Below are 26562 nucleotides of genomic sequence, written 5' to 3'. Positions count from 1 at the left end.
GTAAGCTCCATTTCCAGGGGAAGTCCCTTAAAATAAAACACCCCACATCTCCCTGTTCGATCCCGCTGACATGTCTGTGTTTACAGCGCGACAGCCGCATTAACAGCCTCCAGGTGCCGCATCGCCCAATGAAATCCACGCAAACGAGCCTCATCGGAACCTGCAGCGGCGAGCGCACGACGCGGTGCAACAACAGGACGGCGCATACGCGGGTTACGTAAGGTGAACATGTGTTCATGTGGAATTAATGTTCCCCCCCAAAAATGATGCTCGCTGCTGGTCGCGGAGGCGCCGCTGACTCTCCACATATTTTCCTCCTCCTCCTCCCTGAGTGAGGCGCACGGCGGCACTGAATCATAACGCGGTAACAAAAGACGTGTTAAAATATCGTCGGCGTGCAGCAGCTCGGAGCGATTCCCCCTTTATCCTTCTGCCATTAGAGTAATTCAACGAAACGAGCGAGAGGAGGGAAGAAACACTCACCCCTTCTTTTGTGGTTTATTGTCCTGTCAGACGGGCCTCTGCGCCATCGATTCTCACTCAGCGGCTCCTTTCAGATGCTAAGAGGAGGAGGAGGGGGGGCACAGGGGTGGGTGTGAGAAACAGACTGGGAGTGACGATCACAACACAAAAGGTGGAGGGGGAGGAAAAAAACAAAAAAAACCCCGAGAGGCGACCAGACGGAGCCAACATCAGCAGACAGGCCGCCTCCTCCTCCAGAAGGCGCATCCTCTCTTCCAATCACTCCAAAACTTTATTCCCCTCCTGACGCGTGTTATAAAAACCATCACTCCTAAAAAATTATATGATGATCAAAGTGCAAATACATTTTACGCGATGACATTTTAAGAAGTCCACAAAAACACAAAGCTTTATTTTAAGGAAATGTTTATTCAGTCACATTATAGAAAACATCCATGCGGCTCATGATAGAAGGAAAACTTTTTGCAAACTTAAAAAAAACCCTTTGAACAAAAGTTACAGATAGAGAGAGGGAGAGAGAAAAAAAACACCCAACATCCATCCATCCATTCAACCAGCCCACAGTGGCTTCACTTTCCCGATTGCTGGGCCTGACGGCGGAGCAGCACGTAGATCTTCTCTTTGATCCAGTCCTTGTTGTATGGCTGGTATGTCTGCGTGTCGGCACGGTACCTGAGGTAAGACATGCACAAAGATTCTGGCTCAGCTGCTTTGATCGCAGTCTTTAATGCATAACAATTTATGTAGACCGCCCTGTGATAGACTGGCATCCTATCCATGGTGTACCCTGCCTCTTGCCCCTGTGACTGTTGGGATAGGTTCCAGCTCATATAAGCAGGTACAGAAAATGAATGATGATTCTATGGAGACCATCAAGATTTTGTCACCATATGCACCATGAAACAACAAAAACAGGATGTGCATTGTCTTCTCTTTGTCTTTTCAATGAGTTCCTGGTCAGACCTTTACGAGCTGACTTGGGATTTGCTGAAGGGCACTTCAGCAGAGTGGCTTTCCCCTTCTTAATACATTTGCTTCATCTTTTCCAGCCATTTTCTGCACTAATTATAAAAATAATAATGGGTGACAGCAAAACTAAGAGTAGAAGAACATGCAAATGTCAGTGAAAGAGATCATTCAGATTTCTTCACCACCACCATGTCTATATCTTGTCTGCACACACACACACATATATATATATATATATATATATATATATATATATATATATATATATATATATATATATATATATATACACACACAGACACAACTACACATATTTTCCAGACTACACATTTTTTGCTTTTTACTGTTTAGGAGGTCCTGTGACTTATATTCTGAAGTGGCATTGTCATTTATGGATCTATGGGACTGTCTATATGCATGACAAGTTGCTCCTGTACACTGAAAGATGTACTGGGATTCACACTCTGGAGCAGAAGGTGGCAGGAACGCACTATTAAGCTGGATACCAAATACTATAAAACAAAAAGAAAATTAAGAGGAAAAAAGCAGAAGCTCTGTATAAGAAAGATATTTGACTTATAAACAAGTGAATTTAATAATCATGCTCTCAACCTGAAAGACGTTATGGAATAAAAGGATGGCATATAACCTTTATATTTCTCTGCACAACATTTGTTTAGACTGTGTGACAACAACAAAAAAAGCAATGACAGGTCAGCTAGGCTACGATAATGTTATCTTACAAAAGTTTTTAAACAATTTTACTGCACATTTACCTAATTTATGACTGTCTGTACAGTGGCAACAATAAGCAACATACCTGCGTTGTTTGTACCTCGCACAGTAACATGAACTAGCCCATTAGTTTCAGATCTCTAACATGTTTATTTAATCTATAATCATTTGTTCAGTGGAAACAAGGAGTGGACTCAAGGTGTCTGTGCTTTACAACATTAATTAACCTATTAGCTTCTGCTCACTAAAGCCCCTTTCACACCAGGCCTGCTTTGAGTTGCGTATGCTGTGTAGCTAATAACGCAGGAATGTCTGTCAGTTGCGCGCAGCAGGGGGTGAGAAGCTTGAAGATATGAGAGCGCAGAGGAGCTGCAGCCAGACTGTAATGAGCAGGTGTGCGCTCTGATTTCTATTCTAGTTTATATTTCTTCTTGTGCACCACTGCAGGTGTGCGCTCTGGTTTCTGTTAGTTTATCATTCTTCCTGTGACTGCAGAGCTGCAGCCGGCGTTCGATGTGGACATCCTGACGCTGGCAATCTGTCTGTGAGCAGGACGGACTTTATTTAACACAATCGTGAGCACGAGAAGCTGCAGCCGCAGGCTGTAAATGAGCATTTTTTTTTCTTTTAATTGTTCACATGTGGGCAGCATGGTGGCTTAGTGGTTAGCACTGTTGCCTCACAGTGAGGATGTCGTGGGTTCAATTCCCGTGGTCTTTCTGTGTGGAGTTTGCATGTTCTCCCCGTGTTTGCGTGGGTTTCCTCCGGGTGCTCCGGTTTCCTCCCTCTTCCAAAGACATGCGGGTTAGGTGGATTGGAATCATTAAATTGTCCGTAGGTGTGTGTCTGTGTTTGTTTGTGGCCCTGCGACAGACTGGCGTCCTGTCCTGGGTGTACCCTGCTTCACGCTCTGTGGCTGCTGGGATAGGCTCCAGCCCCCCGTGACTCTTAATTGGACTAAGCGGTAGAAGATGAATGAATGAATGAATGTTCACGTGTTCTTTGACCGGTGTAGTTTTACTACATTGTGTACACGGTATAAAAAGTTTGACAACAATCCTGCATGATTTATAGCTCAGCAACAATGGAGCACAACAGGAATCACAAATTGGCGTCGGGTAGCGTTATATTGTGTGGGTGTGGCAGTCACATTAAGTACAGTTAAGTTGCCTCAACTTGTGAGAAAACTACTACTTTCCTGCGTCCTGTGCTCGACAGAAAAAAAATTAAACATGTTTAATTTTTTTTTTTTTTGTGTCCATTTCGTGTCGCCCTTTGCGTCCCTCATGGTATTGTGGCGTTAGGCTGCATCAACTTAGCACTATGTTGCATCAACTTGGAGTAGTCATGATGCCGCATGATGCAACTCAAAGCAGGCTCGGTGTGAAAGGGGCTTAATGCAGTGTATGTGTTATCAATAATGCACACATTTACCCCACTTATGACCAATCTTTGCAGTGGCCAAATGAAGCAGTTTACTTGAGTTATTTGTACCTCATACAATAACATTAATTAGCCTGTTATCTACAGCATGCCAACTTGGTGTTTGCATTTTAAATAAATAATGCACTGGCTTAATTCATTTTGCTTCTTGTTGCATGAATGCAGCCAATAGACAGGTATGCCTCATGTTTTTCTCTCTTCATGATGCATTTTTGAACAGAAGTGATGAATACTCCAGTGTGACATAGTCCAGAAAATACAGCTTCAGAAGATAACTCAAGTAATCTTAATAATGGATTCTTGTAAAAACCTTTTCTTAAAGGTTCCTCAAAGCACATTAAAGGTATCCAGCGCTTTGAGCGTGTGATGCAGATGGAAAAGTGCTATATAAATGAAGTCCACTTAAATTTTCCAATCACTTCCTACAATGTGTATTTTTTCGTGCCATCAGTTCATTTGGCCTTAATACAAAGGTTTCCTCGTGAAACCACCCTCATCTATGGGCCTAGTATCTCTTATTGACCTATTTTTGCTGTGTATTCGTAAACACAGCCCACATCTGTTTACAATAAAGGTGCAAAGGTGCAAAAGTACATGTGTGAAAACTTTCATCCACAGTAGATACTAAAAACAAATCAGAAGCTCTGTAAGAAATAAGTCAAGATCAAGTGTTCAGCAACTAATTAAGACATTTGATTCCAAGAGGGACAGAACTAGTGTGCTTTGAGGGGCACATTTATGAAGCTGGAGGTAATGTTGTGTAAACATTCAGATTTCACTGTCAACTAATGAAAGTGAGAGTACATCATCAAACCTAGTATTTATTTGATTTATTTTTAGTTGTGGTTTTTGACAGGATAACGAATAACAACTGTGTTCTTATTATTTTGTTTACAGGCTTAGCTGAGCATGTATAAATGAAAAATGCAAACAGTAAACATTTTTTTTATTACGTATTGATTGCATGGTGAATTTATTGAACCACCCAAATGGAAGGGGGCAGGGATTGCCTCTGAAACAGCTCCTCATATTGTAATTTTAATCAATAATAAACAAATATATTCAAACATCTTTTCAGTTATTTCTGTTACACCAACATGAAATATACTGCATCTGTAATTCATATTTTATTTTTTATTGCTAATCAAATCAAACTGTATGACACTGTTCAGAAAAACACCAGATTGAAGACTGCCAAAAACAAGAGCATGAAACATTTCGACTTCGAAAACCAGGCAATACTAACTCTGAGTCAGTACCCCACCCCCCCATTTCATACAGAAGATGTGACTGTGACTCCAGTCCTCACGTTATAACAATACAAATTAATGCTTATGAGTGCAATGGAGAGAATATTTAATTTACCATTCAACGAAGCATCAGCTGAGTTGACTAATTTAACTACAGGTGTGAGTGGGAGTGTAAATTTGTCTATGTGTGTCGGCCCTACGATAAGGCTGGTAGCCTAAACCAGGGTGTACCAACATGACCATATGTGGCTGCCCTTTGATATGAACAGGAAGCAGCAGCAATCGCTCTGAACAGTCATGTTCCTTAGAAATACCAAACACCCAAATCTGCTGTGTCAAACTTACACCAAACAGCTGAGGTCAGCCAGGTCGTCAATGAAGTCGAAGAGCTGGCTGATGTCGTACGTTATCGATGGACTGTTGGGGTTCATTCTCTTTAAGTGCTCCTCATACATCTTACAAACACCTGTGCCAGGGACACAAAACACGTCAAGCTCAATCATGTTAAAACTGAAACCCGATAAAACTTTTTCACCTGGGTGGAAATTTTCTTCACTATTGTGCTTGCAGTAAATTGCCAGATGAACACAGTTTAATTAAATTTGCAGTCAAGACCTGTTTAAATAAATTCTCAGCTGATGTTTTAAGATGTTATTTCCCAAAACTGGAGTCACCCATCCCATGTGGTGCACATGTTAAACAAATGGTGTGAGGAAAATGTCAAGAAGGTTTTTTTATTGTTACAAAAGGAAAAACTTTTGTAACAATAAAAAAATTTAGTTTTATAAAATAAATTAATACATTTTAGTTAGTACCAGGGTTCTACCCACCAACCCACAACTGGCTACTAACTTTGGCAGCTTACTAATTTAGTTTAATCTTTATTTATTAATGCTATTTGATGGCCTCCTCGTTTTTTGTCTCCACAGTATGCAGGCAGATGTATCTTGTATCTAGAGACAATCGCCTTTTTGACAGCCTAAACTAGAAGTCAACGGGTACAGTATTGTCCCGAGTGTAAGTGGCAGGGTTTTCTTTTCTTTCTTTCTTTTTTTTTTTTTAACTAGTTTGAGAGGTCCTGCAATGTACAGTCCGCTACGATGTAGCGGACATCGGAGACTTGATCACAGATTTGATTTGAGGGGGTTCTTATGTGAAAGTCCTTCTCTGGCCCACTTCACCATGAAGCTATGACCGGCGACACAGCAGACAAAACTTGCACAATCTCTAGATTCTCCAACCACATCCAGTGAAGCCTAAAAGTCCTTCAGAGTTGTCACAGGTGTCTTTCCTCACTAAGCTCCTTCTTGCACAGTAATTCCGTTTTTGAGAGATGCCTACTTCAGACAATCATATGATATAATATACTTGTATTTATAATGTTTGCTGTTTCACACAGAACAACTATCATGCTGATATGTGACAACAGAAAACTGTAAACAAATCCACACTGTACAGAATCAACACCAAGAGTTTACCTTCCATACACTCATTGACTGATTCATAATCGGCGTACGTCCTTCCCTCAGGCCTCTTGGTGGGCTGCACCAGCAGGATGGTGTGGGACTGAAAAACAAATTAGTGCAAGAAGAAAAACAGTGAGGAAAGCCACCAAGACACCCAGACAACCCAGAAGTTATAGACTTCTGTGGCTGTGACTGGAGAAATTGTGCATAGTGCATGTTTTGCATTTTGTATCCCCAGTTATAAAGCTTCACAATGAAGTCATACAGAGGAGGATTTTCTTAAAAAGAAGACCTCAAAGTTCAACGACAATTTGCCAGAAGATACATCTGAGATGCAAGCCTAGATTTGATGTTTCGGTGAAAGAAAATATGCTCTCCACTGAGGCACTGTGTTACACACAGATCTGGAAACTCACCAGAAAACCTCACTTGAGTCTGCTGTCTAAATATCAATGCACCAGGTTCAGTGCTTACCTGATTGGTTTATTTCATGTCATGCCAAAAACAAACCCGTGACTAATACAGTCCCTTTACACTTTGTACCTTGCTTTGCACTCAGATTATGTACCGTTTAAATCGCAGTGTTGTTGGACATGCTCAAAACTCTTTTAACAACATTCTTGATATCACTGTGACACCAGCCACCCAATACAGGATAAATATTTGGGTCTCTCACTACCCCAACAAGAACTACTGAAGGTTTTCTGGAATAAGAGTGAAATGTTTTCAAATAAATAAGTTCAGTTGACCGGACTCAACCTACTCTGATACTGACTGAAAATTGATTAAATATTAGATAAATAAGAAGTGACACAGCGTGTCACTTTCAGTGACGTATCATTTAAGAAAACAATCCTGTGTATGTGTTATCTACAACATTGCATTGTTTGAGATACTTTTTGTTCCAGACTTAATTTACTTGTGTAGTTTGTGGGAGAAAAGCTTCATGGTTCACACCGCATGGCCGAACTGAAACCAAGCGCATTAACCACTTGGTCACCACCACCCCATCATCCACTTCACTAATGTAATAAATTATATTTAAATGTAGGGACGAGATTCAAATAAAACGTCAAAGAATGATAAGGACTATTTGGCAGTTAGTTTAGCTAAATAACAATACTAGTATTTTACGTCAGAATCAAACGAGAACTAACCAATATAAAATCCTTAATAAACCTTTATTTACGTGTGCTAGCAAGACGCTAACATTAGCACGCACATTATCAAACATCTGTTCTGTATTACAAACACACATGCTTTAACTCTTAATAGACTGTGATGAACAACAATATAAACTATAAAACGCAACGAAAACGGATACTAACCATATTATTAAACAGCTTTTAACAAATTTCAGGGGATGTTTTTCTTCGCTCCTCGCTTCTTCTTGCCTTCTCGGACGTGCGTTTGACCTTTCACACCGGAAGGACAACCCACCAAAAGCCAAACTAAAAGGTTTTGAGACTCATTTTTTATTTTAGGAGTCAACCAAATGAGGCTCACACCGCATTTGTTCATTTAAATGATCTGTGTGTGTTTACTTCTTACATTTTACTCTTTGGCGAACATATTTTTAATCGTGAACGCTCCTCGGGTCTGTGTGAGGAGTCAGGAAGGAGGCGACAGGAGCAACAAAGAAGAGCAAGTGTCCGGTTTACACCTCCTCCTCAGCAACAACAATCTAATAAATCACACGGTAGGTAAGATTCACCACAATGACGATTTTATTCATTGACTGTGTTTGGTTTAAGTTCTATAATATACTTGGTGTTAGCGCTAGCTAACCGACGCGGCCGCAGTTAATTGGTTTGGCTAACTAGCTGGTTTAGCGGTCAACTATCTGTGGTTAACTCCGCTGATTTTTTTTTTAGAAGAGTGTTTATATATATGTATATGGGTGTGTGTATGCGCGCGCGCGAAATCACATTTGAGTTTCTCGTGAATTTTCCATCAGCAACACCAAATTGAATTTCTAATGAGGGAATCGTTAAAATTCTGAATACCACTAACGATTGGTCTGTCGACTTTTTTAATGATCAGTACTATGAATATTTAATATGTAAAACAACGTATGTTCATTACGTTTCGTTTTCTCAGAACGAAGTGAGTCATTCCGCAGTCCAGCAGTGATTGGGATTTTTTTTTTTATTACTTTTGTAACACATCCAATATGTTGGAAAATGTGGTATTCATTAAAGTCAGCTTGATCCAAGGGGTGAGCGTGCCAAAAGTTGAGCCTTTGGTGACACCACAATGGAAATGAGTGTATTTGTCACTTTCTTGTGTTATCCTTTGAATTTTACTAAATAAAATCAATTAATCAACCACAGTGCTGCAGATGCAGACATGAAATGCTGTGAAAATAAAGACAGGACTGTCCCCAGTATGTGTACCAAATGTCACCATCTTTTTGTGGGTATAGTGTTGAATGAAAGACGAGAGACAGAGTATGTTTCTATTGTTATATGAAGACGTTATCTGCCTTGTTTCACCACTGTTAATCATCATACATGGTTTTTCTTTTTTATTTAAACATTAATCTACATAAACACTTTTGGAGTCTGTTGTAGTTTTTAACTGATTTCTGTTTTATTCTAAGCATAGCTGCTACTGCAGTGAATTAACTTTGTGATTTCTTTTGTTATATTACATTCTGATTTATTTTACAGTGTGCAATACACCAATTAGTGTTTTTTGTTCTCTTTTACCAAGGACAAAGGATTTGGTTTGCATGTGAGGACAAGTAACTACCGAGCCAACCATGGCAAACAATGCAGGGGATATCGAAAACAATATGGTCAGTATAAAAGGCTCACTGTCGCTCTGTTCTCATTCATCTATGGACTAATGATTACTTAACATTTTAGTTATGTGCAACCCAGTATTTCAGTGTCAGTCCAGTAGCAGTTATCTATTTCATAGTGATTTTCCTGTGACTGAATGTGCAGCATGAAATTCAAAATGGTGCAGTTGTCAATGACAGAGAGAAGCATCAGTGATTGTTCAGCAAGTAAGTACCACAGACAGATTCAGGTAATAAGTACCACAGGCAGAATAATGAAGTTCTAATTTGCATACTAACAGTCTGTGACACAAGTAAACAGCTGAAGAAAATTCTTGATACTTTGAATCATTGATTATTTCTGCATTTTGTTTCCTGTAAATATGGGCTTGACCTTCCAAGATGAGTCAAAGTCCTCCTTTATTGTAATAGTTTCCAATCCATAGTGCTGTCTTTGTATGTGTGTGTGTGTGTGTCCACTTCAGTGCCTTAACATTTCATAAACATCTTCACATCTGGGAGCCACCATAACATGTTTTCTTTTTTCTTGATCACAAATTTGTGATCAGTCAGGCCCATTGAGGACCAGCTGTCTCACTGCGATCCTGCCATTCAGGCAGATGTGCGCTTAGAAAGGACTTTTAGCACAGTTTCATATTCTGCTGCAGTATTACCGTATTAAGTGATCAGCTTGATTCAGTAATCTATGTTTGCTGTGTCTTGGGAATCAAAATTGGCCCTCTGCCCAGGATTGAGAAACATGCAGGTTACTGCACAGTGAAATCATTTTATGCAACAGTCTGTTGAAGAGTTACAGCTGTTTTTTTTTTTTTTTTTCTTTTTCCTCTGCTCTTTTCAGAACAGTCTGTGGAGTTACTAGTCTATTACGTGAAGAGATTGCTACATTTCTGGTCTGCTGCATGTCTTGTCTTGCTTGGCAATTGTCTATCATTTTTAGTTCACTTTCCTTGATATATGACTCTTTATTTTGTCCTGACAGGATAGATCTTTGGGGATAGGGATTAAGTGCCGTTATTAACAGGGCTAGTCCTTGTAAATGTGCCAGGTTCACAATAAAATGCAAACAAGGAAGGTCTGATATAGTTTAATGTAATACTTATGCAATTTATCAACCTTTTCCCATCAAAAACAAATCTGCAGGATGAATATAGCTCACCTGTAGGCATAATGACATAATACTCCAGAACATGTAGTGAAAAGTAGCTGTCAACATGGCAAATTCTTTAACCAGACTTGGTTAAAAAAAATCTCTGGTTTTCACACCCACATGGCTTCTCAACCTGTGGCAACATGCAGTGAGGTAACTGCAGTTACATTTTTTACAATTGGTAGCTCACACATGCATGAGTGGGTAAGTTAATAAAAATGTCCAGCGAAAATCAAATTAAGGACAATACGCAGTTGCACCATATCAGCCCTAGGCCATTGGCCAGTCACAATACAAAAAACAAATGCTTATGTGTCCAGTTAAAGCATTTCATATCTACCATAGCAATGACAGTTTCTTAAATGTCCACCCTAAATTAAATATATTTTGTGACCCCAACACATACTTTTTTTTTTAAATTTTTTTTAACTAAGTTCCTTCGGCTGCTCCCTTGTTTTGCACTCGGTGTCGCCACAGCAAATCCGAAGTGGATCTGCATGTTGAATTGGCACAAGTTTTACACCGGATGCCCTACCTGATGCAACTCCACATCACATGGAGAAATGTGGCAGGGGTGGAGTTTGAACCCGGAACCTTCTGCACTGAAACCAAGCACACTAACCACTTGGCCACCACCTTAACACCCCAACACATAGTAAAAAGCAAATAAAAAAAAAAAAAAAGTTTTCAGATGGTTGTTCTTGTTGCTTCTGCATCACCTGTCATGACATCAGTGTGCACTGGTCTTTCCTGAGTTTCGGAAATATACTGGGTGACCCACAGTAAGTGTTGTTTTAATGGAGAGTTATTATTATTATTATTATTATCATTATTAAATTTAATAATTGTTCAGTGCGCTTCCCAGAAATTTAGAGCACAATGGCACTCTGGTACGGGGGGCAAGAGAAGCTCCAGCACTTTGCCATCTTCAAATACCAGTGGAAGCCATTTCGTTCAGGTGCAGAAGAGACGTGAAAAACATCATCTGAAAAAAGAGATTCTGTTTTTGTTGCCCACGAATTGAATGAATAAATGATTAAACAATAAATAAAATAAACTTACATGTATTGATCTTGTTTATTTATTTTATTGTTCTGTTTGTTTGATGTGTGCTTTTTATACTTTTTTTTTTTTTTTTTTTTTTTTTTTTTTTTTTTTACACACTAATAAATTTGAGTTATAAAAACTAAGCAGAAAAAGTTCAACCCGCTGAAACTTTTCGATAATTTTGCCTAAAGCCATCATAGAGTTGAAAATTTGTATGAACAGAAATTACATATACTCATCATATAAAATCTATTCAATCTTATTGGGGGGGGGGGGGGGGGGGGATTTTGAGCGTTCTACTGTTTTCTCAACAAAAGTGTCTTTATTCATGGTGAGATTTTCTTCCATCTCAGCACTACTTGACACGCCCCCCTCCCCGCTTGTGGTCGTTGACCACAGCATGCTGGATGTTGCGACAGTTCTCCTTTTTATGCATGGTGGTTACAGCCAGAGATGGTGCAAAAAAAACCTAACAAAATAGTCCTCTGATCCACAGCGTTTCTGTGCTACGTGCGCTTTGTCATAATTCAGTGACCAGAGCTGATGTTTGTGAACTTTCCCTGCAGACATGGTGCTTTTAAACCTTTGCGTGATATTGGATAGTCCACCAATAACGGTGCTTTTTTTTTTTTGAGTGGCAGAACCAAACCAATGTCATGCAAGTCTTGCATGTTGAAATCATTGCAACATGTGTGCTTTACGAAATTACACAGGAAAGCAATGGAGATGAGAGAAATCACTTGCGTGGCTGCAAATCGATAAATTTAAGCAAAATTACCTGAGAAGACAGAGTGAACACCCAATATTTAAAATCGGCATGATTGCACTGAGATTGAAACAAGATGGTGCTGTGGCATTATTCCATTGCTTAGGGAGAGCCCTGTTATTTTACACATGCAGGCAATGTTTTTATATATATATATATATATATATATATATATATATATATATATATATATATATATATATATATATATATATATATATATATATATATATATATATATATATATATATATATAAATAAATCAGTATTTCTGTGTAGGCTCTCAGTTGTCCAGGTGGTTTCCATAGTAGAGAAGCTTGAGTCTTCGACTGGACTGGGTTGCTTGATGCGAGGACGTTTCGCTTCAAATCGCAGAAGCTTCCTCAGCTAAAATTCTTGCTCTGGTGGTCTGACTTCTGTCTTGACTCTTGTAGAGAAGAATAATCAAGAAGTCACAAAAGCTGGAGTTTTAAACCTAACCAGACCCCTTCTACCGAGAGGCAGACTGCTATAGGCTGGTGACTAAACAATAGCTCTAATTAGCACCTATTGTGCTTTAGTTAGCACCCTCCTAATGACAGGGCAGCTGCAGTTCATCTCCACCTTAAAGACACTAACCACACGTTTGAGGACAAGGAAGTTAAAATATTAGCCAGAGAGAAGAAATGGTTTGAGAGAGGGGTCAAGGAGGCATTCTTTGTGAAACGTTTGAAACCCAGCCTTAACCGGGGAGGGGGTCTGAGACACACTTTATCTCCTGTTTACAATGGGGTACTCAGAGCAAAGCAGTTTCAGTCTTTTGTTCATGGTAATGAGTGATTCACGTCATCAGCAGAGTTGTCAAGGGAGCCATCAGGAGAGGGACAGCTGCCCTGTCATTAGGAGGGTGCTAACTAGAGCACAATAGGTGCTAATTAGAGCTATTGTTTAGTCACCAGCCTATAGCAGTCTGCCTCTCGGTAGAAGGGGTCTGGTTAGGTTTAAAACTCCAGCTTTTGTGACTTCTTGATTATTCTTCTCTACAAGAGTCAAGACAGAAGTCAGACCACCAGAGCAAGAATTTTAGCCGAGGAAGCTTCTGCGATTTGAAGCGAAACGTCCTCGCGTCAAGCAACCCAGTCCAGTCGAAGACTCAAGCTTCTCTACTAATATAAATCAGTAGTAGTCACATGACAATGTGAAATATTGAAATATAAGCAGGGGTGGGCATTTTGACAAATGTAATATTGACCGTGTGCTTGTGGCTCCACCCATCCCCTTTTCAGGCACAATTTCACACAGAATGCTCTGGCTGTTCCAGCATGCCGATACGGTATGCAAATCCATGGGCAGATACAGCTACATTATGTTCGGTCATTACAGATGGCTCTTAATGTGTGAAGGGAAGACAAAAGCATGCTGTTTCTGACATATAGCGCTCAACAGCTTAGTCAAAACTTTAAGTGGTATTAACATGTACACAGGAGGGATGAAAATAAAGCTTCCTTTTATTGATAAAAATATTGACACTAAAACCTATGTGGACATTCTTTGGGATGTTCTGAATCTGAAAATGTCAACATATAGCCCCTTCCTTGGGACAACAAGGCTGATTGTTTGCTGCACGCTGAAGCCTCTTATTATTGTATCTAAACTGTCATCCATCTGCATATCTTGTATTAAGTGGATTTATCTCTCACAGCAGCAGGACCAACAGCAGGCCAACCAGGTGCCACAACCCAGTTCACAGCCGCAGGAGACTGGCGGGATCGGAGCGCGGTCCAGAGGCAGTTCAGGAGCTAGACGCAATGGTGGAGGTGGTGGCAGTAGTGGACCAGAACAGAATGGCCAGCCGCCTACCACACAGCCCCCACGCCTGGTGGAGAATGAGGAGGACGACGATGAAGAGTTGACCTTGAAATATGGGGCCAAGCATGTCATCATGCTCTTTGTTCCTGTGACTCTGTGCATGGTGGTGGTCGTGGCAACTATAAAGTCCGTCAGCTTTTACACCCAGAATGATGGACAGAGACTGTAAGTGTGATGGTTCTTATAGGATGAACAGTGATGAACGGGAAATCGAACTTGCATTATATTCAGAGGTTACTTGCTGTTTGAATGAAATGCAATGCAGTAGTTGTGCCACTAGGTGGAGATAATGCAATATATGTTGTGCTTGTATGTAGGTGGAATGCCAAGAGAGTAGTGTCACATCTTGAGGGTACATTATCCATAACTGTAACCATGCATGATATAGTGATCTCAACAAGTGTGTTTTCCTTGTATTAATATTTTCTGTTTGCTTTTGAGCTAAACTGCATTTGTAATGTTGCCCACAGGATCTACACACCATTCCCAGAAGATACAGACACAGTAGCACAGAGAGCCGTCAACTCCATCCTTAATGCCACCATCATGATCACTGTGATCATCGTCATGACATTGGTTCTGGTTCTCTTATACAAATACCGTTGCTATAAGGTACGACCCCCTAAATATATGTTGGATGCTCCTTCATCATGAAACATAATCTGTAAACCATATAATAATAATAAGTGCTTTGTCAGGCAGCTTTAAAAGCTGCTGATGCACCTTTTTGGGAGGGTGGGGTTGTAGTCATAGTATTCATTGATGCACTTAGAAGCTGTATCCATTCATTCATTTTATATACCAGCTTGTTAGAGTTGAGGATTACCTGGGAACTTGAGCCTATCCCAGCAGCCATAGGGCGAGAGGCAGGGGCCTCATATACACAGATGTGTCTACATGTCTTTAGAAGTGGGAGGAAGCCAGAGCAAATGCCACACAGAAAAGCACAGGTGAGAAGCAAACCCAGGACCTTCTTGCTGTGAGGCAACAGAGCTAAAAACATGCTGCCCAGCTGTATCCATGCTCCTTTCTACACATCTGATCCCATCAGGTCTCAGAAGTGAAGCAGAGTAAATCCTGAATAGTACTTGTTTGAGAGACTTGGGAACACTAGGAGCTGTGAGCATATAGAACTTAAATTGGGCCAAACACCGCGGAGCTGTAGCGAATCTGCTGTTGTGATCTCATATGACTAGGGCAGCCAAAAGAGGAAAAACAAATTGATATATGTTTAAAAAAAATAAAATAAAATCTGGTATACTGTAAAATTGACCACTGCAATGAGGTAAAGATCTCTCTCTCTCTCTCACTCACTCACTCACTCACTCACTCACTCACTCACTCACTCACTCACTCACTCACTCACTCACTCACTCACACACACACACACACACACACACCCTCGTGCACATGTGAGCTACTCTGGATGGTTTTATGTATCAGTTGGAGCGATGCCACACCACAGTCACAAAATTCCATTCCCATGTCTCAGTTCTCATCCAGTACCATTTCTAAGATGGTACCCTTCGCAGGGGGCAAAAGCTCCAGCAGGGGACCCCGAGGCATTCCCAGGCCAGTGTGGAAATATAATCTCTCCACCTAGTCCTAGGTCTTCCCTGGAGTCTCCTCCCGGGTGGATGTGGCTGGAACACCTCCTTAGGGAGGCGCCCAGGAGGCATCCTTACCAGACGCCCGAACCACCTCAGCTGGCTCCTTTTCCACACGAAGGAGCAGTGGCTCTTCTCCAAGGTCCTCACGAATGACCGAGCTTCTCACCCTGTCTCCAAGGGAGACACCAGCCACCCTCCTGAGGAAACCCATTTTGGCTGCTTGTATCTATGATCTAGATTTTTCAGTCATGATCCAATCCTCATGACAATAGGTGGTAGTAGGAATGAAGATTGACCAGTAGATTGAGAGCTTCGCGTTTTGGCTCAGTTCCCTTTCCATCACAACAGTACAGTAGAGCGAATGCAGTACCGTTCCTGCTGTGCCAATTCTCTGGCCAGCCTCACGCTCCATTGTCCGCTCACTCGTGAACAAGACCCCGAGGCACTAGAACTCCTTCACTTGGGGCAACACTTCATTCCTTACCCGGAGTAGGCAATCCATCAGCTTCCTGCTGAGAACCATGGCCTCAGCATTAGAGGTGCTGATCCTCATCCCAGCTGCTTCACACTCAGCTACGAACCAACCCAGTGAGTGCTGGAGGTCACAGCCAAGACGGAACCCGCATTGTTCCTCTTCAGTCAGAGGTTCAATTATTGGCTGAACCCTCCTTTCCAGCACCTTGGAGTAGACTTTACCAGGGAGGCTCAGTAGTGTGATGCCCCTGTAAATGGCACACACTCTCTGGTTCCCTTTTTACCTGAGGTCAAAATATGTCCGTCTATCTTTCCGTCAGTCTGTGCTCAGCATAAGTCCAGTGCTATTGCTGACAGGGTCTTCACATTGACAGGGAGCATTCTTGGGACACAGACCTTGGACAAGTTCAAAGATGGCTAACCTTGACCTATTTTAAGAGGTCAGAAGATCACGTTCTGTTTTCTATTTTTATGCTCAAACGTTCAAAGGTATTTTAACATGGCGTTATATTTTATATATGGGGACCACCACCCCACTGTGCCACTCCTTAGGCACTGTCCCAGACCTCCATGCAATGTTGGAAGAGATGTCTCATCCATTCACTACATTGCAGTGCCACATAGTCCTTGTGCAAGAACATGTTAAATCTAATGCTGTGTTACAATAACATTATTTATTTATTTATTGACACATTGATGCCCATCGAGACCTACAGTTCTCATCTTTGCAGGTGATCCAAGGCTGGCTGTTCGTCTCCTCTCTCCTCCTGCTGTTTTTCTTCTCATTCATCTACCTCAAGTATGTCACATTGCTCAACAGTGTTGTATTTCCATTGAGCCAGAGATACCAAATTTTTGTTCTAAACATTTTATATTCTAGATATATGTGCTCAGTTTTTATTATAAAGGTTGGACTTTGACTGCTCCTTCCAACAGGGAGGTTTTTAAGACCTATAATGTAGCCATGGACTACTTCACCATAGCAGTGGTCATTTGGAACTTTGGCGTGGTAGGTATGATCTGCATTCATTGGAAAGGACCACTTCGGCTCCAGCAGGCCTACCTCATCATGATCAGTGCTCTCATGGCTCTGGTTTTCATCAAGTACCTGCCAGAGTGGACCGCCTGGCTCATCCTAGCCGTTATATCTGTCTATGGTAAATCATCTTCACATTCCTCCCTTCTTATCTTACGTCTGTGATTTTAAGAAGAAAGCTGAAGTCTAAACTGTGGGACTGTGTACAGCAGTGTTCATTGTTTTGTTTTTTCACTTCAGTAGCATTTTGCAGCAACAAAGGGAACATTTTTCCACCATTTGAGAAAAAAGGAAATCCTTTTTTAATTATTATATGTGAAATAATTTAATAGATGGGCGATTCTATGGTAAGGGAGTTACAATCGGAGCACATTTTTAATGGGGAGCTAAAATATGGCCAGATTTTCCTGTCACCGTAATTCCGTTACCATAGAATCACCCAGATACATTTAAATATTCTAGCACTATGGTAACCTGCTTCTTGTGTTCAAGTGCAGACAACTAGTAATGAGATGGGTTAAATGAATGGAGGAAAGGCCCTCCCAGTACAAGTGCAGATGGTGGTTTAATTCCTGTGAAGTGCTGTTGACAGGTTGAGATTGTTGCGCATTCATTTTGTTGAAAAGTCTAGACACAAGCATTAATTACACAAGTACTTTTCCAGATCAGATTGCACATCAGTCACAGACACTAAATTGTTTTTCCTCATTCTCTGCTGTTATGAACATAATGTGTGTGACATAGTGTTGCCATGCTTGTCTGTGTGTGTACGTGTTTGGGCTCATTCTGGAAAACACAAAAAAATTATACATAAAGAGTCATTTACAATGAATGACATTCTGTCATTCACTGGAGTAAGACTTCACAGCTAAACGTCTCAGAGCTGGAAACAAAATGTAATTTGATTTTCAGTCATCAACTTCTCCAGTGAGCTGGCGGGAAAAATATTAAGATTATTTTTGTCAAATGTTTCTGAAAATGGAGCACAATTAAATAGTTTGGTGCCATGTTGTGCTTTTGAGTGTCTGTGTGATTATAAGTGTTAAAAAATAAATGAAACAATAGGTTACTGGATATGTTGCAGAAAAGACAGAGTTGACTGCACCAGCACAAACCCTCTTGGTGTTATTTAAAAGAACAAAACAATCAAAATAAACCGACTTTTTTATTTAGGAAGGAGACGGTGGGAGAAGTTAATGATTGATAAGTGGCTGAGGTTATTTTTGCAGCTGGCCTCTTATTGCATGTCCGTTTCTGGGAGTTTCTCTTTCAGGCAATATATTTTGAGGTAGAGTATTTAAATGAATCATGCAACATGATTTATTAAGGCTGAGGATGGACCACAGACATGATGTCTTAATAGGGTTTGTTGTTTTTAGGTTGATGTTTGTGTACAGATGTGCAGTCAGACTCCATGTCACCTTTTCATCAATATACATTTGGACAGGAAATAATCAGCTTAAAGACATCCAAGTTTCCAGCTGTGTTTCCAGGTTCAGGTCCACAGACACTGCAGGATATTTTCTCCAGACGTCTGATGTTTGTGTTTTTAAGAGCCACTTGTGCCTGTGTACATTAATTGGCACATTGTTGGTAGATCACCCCCAGAATTGGCGACTCGCATCAACACTTTATTTGGAATTGTGTCTTCCTGCTTATCTGAACCAAAATCCCATGCTGGCACTGTTTACCTGTTACAATACACACCAAAGCCAGTCCTCTTAATTTTGTTGTTGTATCCTTCCATACCAGCTGCCATGGTAACTGAGAATTCTGCCTTCTTAGAGTAAAATAAATGTGCTTTAATTCAAAAGCGTAAAACAGGTTCAGGTGACGTAAAAAGTACAGCAAAGTGTCTGTAGCTTGTCTGGTCCTGAAATGGGTATTTGTCAGATTTTCTGATGAATATATGTTTTCCTCAGCCCAAACAAAATTTGGAAAGACAGTTGACATAACACAGCTGTGTCTTTGTGTTTGTCCATCAACATTACTGAAATATCTTCAAAAAAGAAAAGTCCATTCTCATGACCAGGCCTGGTCACTGTGCCTATAAACTTTATATTAATTCTTCTTGGCTAGCGTTTTTCAGTTGTGGTCTTCAGAAACTCCTGACCTGCACATACTCCATCTCATTGTGCTCTGTCCATACCATTGTCTGAATGCACATGATTAAGTTAACAAGCTATGATTAGAGCCAGGAGAGATGTGATATTTGCAGGTTAGTGGTCCCTGTGGATCACGTTTGATAACTGCTGTTCTATGCAGAACCAGAAACTTTGTTTCAACTTGGTCCTAGTGTCGTGGGTGCTTTTGGTCTCTCGAAGGCCCCTGTGTTTGATGACTAACATCTCTTCCCTGTTATCTCACAGATTTGTTAGCGGTGCTTTGCCCCAAAGGGCCCCTGAGGATCCTGGTGGAGACGGCTCAGGAGAGAAATGAACCCATCTTTCCAGCTCTCATTTACTCCTGTAAGACAGCCAACAATTAAACAGCTAAACTATTAGGATTTTATTTTCTAAAAGAAATTTGGGAGCGTAAATGGCTGAACAAGTAGGAAAAGATCATGTAGTAGCCCAAATGAAGAAAAAAAATTGTCACTATCGTGTGAAAACTGAAAACACAACACTGTTGATGTATAGGTTTTTCTTAACTAGTTCTAATTTTTCATGGTCTCTCTCTTTCTTCTTTCTCAGCTACTATGGTGTGGCTTGTCAACATGGCTGATGTTGACGAGCCAAACAGGAACTCTACAAAAGCAGCACAGCCTCAAACAGAAAGTCAAGAAGGTAAGGGGGAGTGTGTGTGATTATATGACTCAATGAGGTTACTCAGTGAGGTCGGGGCTTACTGATTCATTCATTCATTGATTCTAAAACACTCATTCAAACGGCGTGATTGTTGTTTAGTCTGACCGGTGTCACTTCTCTACAGCTGTGCCTTCTCCCGCTCCTTCCAGTCCATCACAGGATGACGGCGGCTTCACGCCATCCTGGGTCAGCCAGCAGCAGCACCAGCTGGGGCCAATGCAGTCGACACCAGAGACCAGACAGGAGATCCAGCAGATGCCCTCCGCTCGGCCTCCCGTTGAAGAGGACGACGAGGAGAGTGAGTGCAGATTCCAGAATGGTTTTAATTTTGAACATTTAGTTAATGTTAATTCTCAGCAGTGTTAATGTTCAATGTTTTTATATGATACACATTCAAGTATGCAGTATGAACTCTAATACAACAGCTTGAAGCAGCATTTGGCAGTTATTTCATTACAAATTCAAAAAAACTTTGACGTAACAGCCCTGTGGAATATTGTATCTAGTGTTGAATACTCTTTTGAACATTGTATTTGTTAATTTGTGTTGTTCTTCGTACTTGATGTATTGTGTTGTTCTTCGACTTGAAACAGAATACGAGGTCTATTAGAAAAGTATCCGACCTTATTATTATTATTTTTTTTAAAAACCATATGGATTTGAATCACGTGTGATTGTGTCAGACAAGCTTGAACCCTCGTGCGCATGCGTGAGTTTTTTCATGCCTGTCGGTTGCATCTTTCGCCTGTGAGCAGGCTTTGAGTGAGGTGTGGTCCACCCCTCTCGTCTATTTTTTATTGTGAATAAATGAACAATTTGGAGCTTTGCTGCATCAATTTCTTTCCAGAAACTGTGAGAGACCTCCAGGTGGACACCGTTCGAAAATTTAATATGGTTTGAGGGACGATTTTATGGGGATTAAACAGATTACGGAGTGTTACTGCCGCTTTAAGGACTGCCCACAACTCCTGAGAGTACGGTATGCTCCCAGCCCCCATCGACAGGCTGACACCCCGCTGGAACAACCAGATCATTTCCAACGTGAAAGCTTTGTTGATCCGGGACCTCGTCTGACTTTCAAAAAAAAGGCAGAAAATGTGGACATCAGCACTTTTTCGGCACATTCCACCGTTACAGGAGTTTTTTTCATGGAAAACGAAGCGGAGGGATGCGCCACGGAGCCGTTCATTACGCGGCACAAAACCACCTCCGTGTTGGTCTCACAGGACGGCTTTCAGGTGGATTTCAGACGGATTCCGGTTGCTTTCCAGTCGTGTGAATATCCGATTGTGATTGTGCATGAGCTGGACATGCCCAAACATGTCCTGTGATGCTTCATCACGGCGTTTCTTTGCGCCATGCAGCTCTGCCGTGACGCGCGGTGGAGCCGCTTCTCTTTCCATGACAAAAACTCCTGTAACAGTGAAATGTGCCGTTTATTTTTAAACTGGACGCTGTCTTGATCCGGTATGTCATCTGACTAGCACGGGAATTGTGAAAAGACGTGGACATCAGCACTTTTTCGGCACATTAAGACAGACGTGTGGAGGAGTTCCGCGCGTCACAGTGGAGCCGCATGGCGCAAAGCAACGCTGTGATGAAGCCTTCCAGGACATGTTTGGGCATGTCCAGCTCATGCACAATCACAATCGGATATTCACACGACTGGAAAGCAACCGGAATCCGTCTGAAATCCACCTGAAAGCTGTCCTGTGAGACCAACACAGAGGTGGTTTTGTGCCGCGCCATGGAGCCATTCATTGCGCGGCACAAAACCACCTTTCCATGGAAAAAAAACTCCTGTAATGGTGGAATGTGCCGCAAAAGTGCTGATGTCCACATCTTCTGCCTTTTTGTGAAAGTCAGACGAGGTCCCGGATCAACAAAGCTTTCACGTTGGAAATGATCTGGTTGTTCCAGCGGGGTGTCAGCCTGTTGATGGGGCTGGGAGCGCGCCGCGCTCTCAGGAGTTGTGGGCAGTCCTTAAAGTGGCAGTAACACTCTGTAATCTGTTTAATCCCCATAAAATTCAGACATTTATTCGCAATAAAAAAATAGACGAGAGGGGTGGACCACACCTCACTCAAAGCCTGCTGACAGGTGAATGACGCAACCGACAGGCATGAAAAAACTCACGCATGCGCGCGAGGGTTCAAGCTTGTCTGACGCAATCACACGTGATTCAAATCCATATGGTTTTTTAAAAAAATAAGAAGGTCGCATACTTTTCTAATAGACCTCGTACTTGATGTAATGTGCCAAAAAGAAAGAAAAACACCTTAAAGATCATTTAAACTTGTCCTACCTGAACTTTAACCAATGAAAGGCCTCAGAGCTGCACACTCTACACTCCATGATGAAACAAATGTACTTGTAAATTTTGCAGTGTCTATTATGTTTCTAAGTATGTATGACTTCTGTGTGGCTTCATTATAAGTTCATTCATACTACATTTACTGATCAATATACCCTTTAGATCATCCATCTAGGCTTTTTGGTTGTTGGGTGGGGGGTGGCTGGGAAGTTTCAGACCATGTTTTGCTTGACCTTTGATTAAACTACTCCAAAAAAAATAATCATCTCTACATATCTATCAAATTAATATTCCTGCAAAGTTTAAAGAAAATCTATTAAGCTGTTTTTGAGTTATCTTGTCCATAGTCACATACGCCAGTGAAAACAGTGCCCTGTTATTACCACTTAGCCATCATGCAGGGTAAAGAGTGAGAGAGAAGAATACCTGTAAGCCCCAAAAACTCAAACAGAAGTTCTAATGACTAATAATTCTTCAACACCCATCAGGAACTAAAGCAGTTCTGTCCAGATTTCAGAAACAGCCTTCTTATGTACTGACAGAATTTATCAGTCTCTTTCAGAGCTGCCATGTTAATCTTGTTGGCTTCACTCACTAGTCTCCTTCCACCACGGACACTCAGTTTTTCAGAACGGCCTACTAACGCAGATATACTACGCAGTAATACTGATGTAAATGAAGTCTAAAACATATTAATCGATTTGGAAATGTACATGTATCAGGAAAACTGGCTTTAAAAGTGACGATTTAATCCTTATATGTAGAATAAATTGTCCCCGTCCCAACTATTTTGGAATGTGTTGCAGGCCTTAAATAGAGGAGTGGATGTATATTAACAAATATGTAACATATTATGTTCATAGTGTCTGCAATGAAACTGAGGTCAAAGTAAATGCAAGAATCACAGTGGAGTTTTATGGTTTTCAAATATTGTTTATTGAAACATTGAAGACTACAGTAGATCATTTTTTCCAACATTTCCGTTTTATTCGCAGACATTGGTTCATGTCACCTCAACCACGCAGGAGGTGCATGACAGTGATTTAGCATGTGCAAAGCCTTGATGTTTATTTGTTTCATGCCACAACTAGTGCATCCAAACATTTGGCTGGTAGTGTAGTGCAGTTTCAAAGAAACAAAGCCATTAGAAACATAACTGCAGGAAGATCACAAAAGGAAGTTGCACATCATTTTATTGTGTACCATTTACATTTTCACATCTTTGAGTTATCAAGTTACTACAAGGCTGGAGGGTCACCTACATAAAGTGTGCAGACAGAGCAATAACTACAAGACACCCATATTGTCTTGCACCATGTCTGCATTTGGTTCCTGTTAGCCCCGTTCCCTTTGCCAACTAGTATCTAACGTTGCTTGCACCGTTAATTTTTCATTCAGATTCTCTATGCATGGTCTGTCCTCCACAAAGGTGAAACATATTCCTCAGGTGTTCCTTCCTTATGTGAAGTAAATTTCTGTCCTCTACTGTGGTCACTCATAAAATCTGATCTCTTCATTTTCATTAGCCGTTTGCAATGCAGAATAATTTGATGTTGTGGTCAGTGCAGAATGGCATTGAGGCACCCATCGGTAGGCCAGTGCTTTTAATTTGAATGTGTCGCTTCCTACATGGAGTTGTTAATCCGTTAAGAGTGTAATCATCACATTTCCATTTATTTTTTTCATAAACCCATAAAACATTGTTGGAAGGTTTTTATGCATTTGTTTTTCTGAGAAAATAGTGCGTACAGGTTGTTTGTAGAGTTTGAGTATATTTGGCGGCTGACAGTAGATTAGGAAGTGATTATTACTGGGTTTCACTATTTTGGGGAGTGTAACATAAAGCCTCCAGTAAATATGTGCTCAGCACCGCCTTTTGTGCACTAATTACAGTCGAGCACACGTTTCTATGAATGTAGAGCTGAAGCGAAAGTCCTGTTTGAATCAACTCCACCCTAAATGTGGTGTCCTCCTGTGTTCTCAGGAGGCGTCAAGCTGGGGCTTGGTGATTTCATCTTCTACAGTATGCTGGTGGGGAAGGCCTCTGCCGCTGCCAGCGGCGACTGGAACACCACGCTCGCTTGTTTTGTAGCCATCCTCATTGTGAGTAACCACAACTGCTTATTTTGGTGTCAAACCTGACACCGCAGCCTCGCGTGTCTCACAGCACATCTTCTAAATCCACTCGATTTTATAAGTTTTATTTAACTTTGTGGTTTTTGTTTTGACTGCGTCTGCTTCCACAGGGCCTGTGTTTGACCCTGCTCCTTCTCGCCATCTTCAAGAAAGCACTTCCTGCTTTGCCCATCTCTATCTTTTTCGGCCTGGTCTTCTACTTCGCCACAGACAACCTGGTGCGGCCCTTCATGGACAAGCTGGCGCTTCACCAGTTCTACATTTAGCAGGATGTTGCTGTGATAATGCTAGCCCATGTTGGCTCTTCTGTCATCAGCGGGAGCGAGGTTACACCATGTTCGAGGGACACTCGGTGATTCTGGTGCCAGTGTCCCCTCTTTAAAACTCATGATGAGACCCATGTTGCTTCTGTTCTGCCTTCAATTTTTGGCACAAGGGAACAAACAATATTCCTCATTACAGCTGTTCCTAATTTTTTTTTTTTCCTTTTAAAATGGATGTGACAATCTGAGACAGTTCTGCTACACTTCCACAGTTTGAGATGAACATCGCTCAGTTTGAGGCCTAATCTTCAAACAGTTGTATTATTCAGCATTCCCGGGTGCAGATGTTCCGAGCTCATGGTTCTGTTTTGGTTTGATACCGGGAAGCATGAGTGCTCTTTCTCAGCAGTGACCTGCGTCATATCCACACACACTCAGCTCAACTGAGCAGCTTTACTGGTGCAGCTGGGGTTTCCCAAAGGTGGCTTTGCTCAGGGACACCTCGGCAGTAGCTGCTGAGGAGACACCGTTCTTTGAGGTGGTCAAATGTCTTTCCTGTGAAGTTTGTTTTGATGCCCCCAATTTAAAGATACATGGGCCTTTGTCAAACTAATAGACAGTGCTGTGTCATTGTTACGATGATCGTAGGTTGCAGAGGTGAAGTCACTGTTAAGTCATTCTCAAGTCATCAATCTGCAAGTCCAAGTCAAGTCTCAAGTCAGCTTGCAAACAATTGGTGGTCATTATGACTTGACGTGGCACTTGCAGATTCCTGACTTGAGAGTGACTTGATGGTGACTTTGTCCTGCCTCTGGTAGGTTGGTAAGTGTGTAGTTTTTGTGTACAAGCTGTCCGTCACCAGTGTGCTTTCACGGCTGCTGTCATAAATGGATAAAAGTGTCGACAAAGAAAGATAGAAGTGTCGTTTTGGTTTAAATTTTGTCAAACTTTAGATGCTCAGAAGATGAAACCAAAGCTCCAAAGCTGGAGCACTTTCACCTCCGAATGTTTAATGTTCAACAGGATTTTTTTGGCCAAGTGGACTTTACTGATGTGCAAAAGTTGTTTGATATTTTGTATTGTTATAAGGCTGCTTTCTCAGTCACCAGTCCCCATGTTTTTGCCCGTATGTTGACCAACCACATTCAGCTGGAATCACCATGGCAGCCTGAAGGCGTCACTGCAGGACGGAAAAACATCACATTTTACACCACGGACTTACCTGCTTCACAGCAATTCACCTGGAGCAGTTCAACAATCAGTGCCTTGCTCAAGGACATTTCACATTTGTTATGTAAAAGAAGCATTAATTACATTCGCTTCCTTTTTTGTTTTTTAATTAAAGGAATTGTACCCGGCAAGGTGCTGGTTCCAGGTCAGTTGTTTTAACCTTGAGGCTTTAGCTGTGTGCTGTTGGACATGCTGTGTGGTCTCTTTATCGACTTTCAAAGCGCAGCATGTCTTAGCCCTGTTCCTACACCAGTGGTTCTCAATCTTTGGAGGTTGCCTGAGGGGTGCAAAGCATCTGTGGGGGCAACCGCAGTGAAAATGTAAAGTGTCACTGAATTTCCGTAAAGCCATTACACCTTGGCACAAAAAAGTTGGTAACACTTTACTTGATGGTATCGTCATAATGGTAACATTACACTGTCATAATTGTTACATGACACAGTCATGAAGGTGTCATAAACATTATCCCAATGTCATAAATGTTTATGGCTGGTGTCATTCAGTTTTTGTAATGACAATCTGACAAGTTGGCATACAAGTGAAGACCAAAAAGGCCAAAGACAACTGATTATGTTGCTTTGATTAATATCAAGTTATCAAGACAACCCAAAAAATATCAACTTGTCATTACAAAAGTCAAATGACACTTAATGACAGCAGTCATAAACATTTATAACATTGACATAATGTTTATGACATGTGCATGACTGTCAAGTAATACTTAAGACAGTG

The 26562-nt window shown here is 41.2% G+C and overlaps 3 protein-coding genes across 4 annotated transcripts in view; 1 reads left to right on the top strand and 2 right to left on the bottom strand.

Annotated features, from left to right (window-relative positions):
* si:ch211-168d23.3 (BRD4-interacting chromatin-remodeling complex-associated protein) overlaps window positions 1-714 on the bottom strand; it is a 38486-nt gene extending 37772 nt beyond the window's left edge. The window contains exon 1 of the mRNA XM_034159936.1: window positions 484-714. The gene's annotated coding sequence lies outside the window, so the exon portion shown is untranslated. The remainder of the gene's footprint in view (window positions 1-483) is intronic.
* A 157-nt stretch (window positions 715-871) lies between these two features.
* LOC117501121 (enhancer of rudimentary homolog) lies at window positions 872-7791 on the bottom strand. Its single transcript, XM_034159953.1, has 4 exons — window positions 7675-7791; window positions 6359-6446; window positions 5226-5346; window positions 872-1155 (listed from the first exon to the last, which is right to left on the bottom strand). Exons 1-4 carry the CDS (start codon window positions 7675-7677, stop codon window positions 1053-1055), a joined length of 315 nt encoding a protein of 104 aa, XP_034015844.1. The 5' UTR covers window positions 7678-7791; the 3' UTR covers window positions 872-1052.
* A 115-nt stretch (window positions 7792-7906) lies between these two features.
* psen1 (presenilin 1) lies at window positions 7907-25182 on the top strand. 2 transcript variants are annotated; one of them, XM_034159951.1, is made up of 11 exons: window positions 7907-8049; window positions 9062-9146; window positions 13797-14125; window positions 14431-14572; window positions 16776-16843; window positions 16981-17201; window positions 19450-19548; window positions 19774-19866; window positions 20012-20185; window positions 24186-24304; window positions 24448-25182. In XM_034159951.1, exons 2-11 carry the CDS (start codon window positions 9111-9113, stop codon window positions 24601-24603), a joined length of 1437 nt encoding a protein of 478 aa, XP_034015842.1. In that variant the 5' UTR covers window positions 7907-8049; window positions 9062-9110; the 3' UTR covers window positions 24604-25182. The 2 variants fall into 2 exon arrangements, with proteins under 2 accessions (XP_034015842.1, XP_034015841.1); XM_034159950.1 differs by having other exon boundaries at window positions 13794-14125.
* The last annotated feature ends 1380 nt before the right edge of the window (window positions 25183-26562 follow it).

This window comes from Thalassophryne amazonica, chromosome 19 (assembly GCF_902500255.1).
Source record: "Thalassophryne amazonica chromosome 19, fThaAma1.1, whole genome shotgun sequence".
NCBI lineage: Eukaryota > Metazoa > Chordata > Actinopteri > Batrachoidiformes > Batrachoididae > Thalassophryne > Thalassophryne amazonica.
The sequence above is the reverse complement of the archived record's forward strand: the minus strand, read 5'-3'. Positions and strand labels throughout refer to the sequence as shown.

Excerpts from the sequence above, each read along its gene's own strand:
- psen1 (XM_034159950.1), top strand. The coding sequence starts at position 9,111 with ATGGCAAACAATGCAGGGGATATCGAAAACAATATG. Across the intron at positions 19,549-19,773 it reads TCCAGCTCTCATTTACTCCT|CTACTATGGTGTGGCTTGTC; the intron begins GTAAGACAGCCA and ends CTTCTTTCTCAG. Across the intron at positions 24,305-24,447 it reads GTTTTGTAGCCATCCTCATT|GGCCTGTGTTTGACCCTGCT; the intron begins GTGAGTAACCAC and ends CTGCTTCCACAG.
- LOC117501121 (XM_034159953.1), bottom strand. Across the intron at positions 5,347-6,358 it reads AGTCAATGAGTGTATGGAAG|GTGTTTGTAAGATGTATGAG; the intron begins GTAAACTCTTGG and ends TCCCTGGCACAG. Across the intron at positions 1,156-5,225 it reads GCTGACCTCAGCTGTTTGGT|GTACCGTGCCGACACGCAGA; the intron begins GTAAGTTTGACA and ends GTCTTACCTCAG.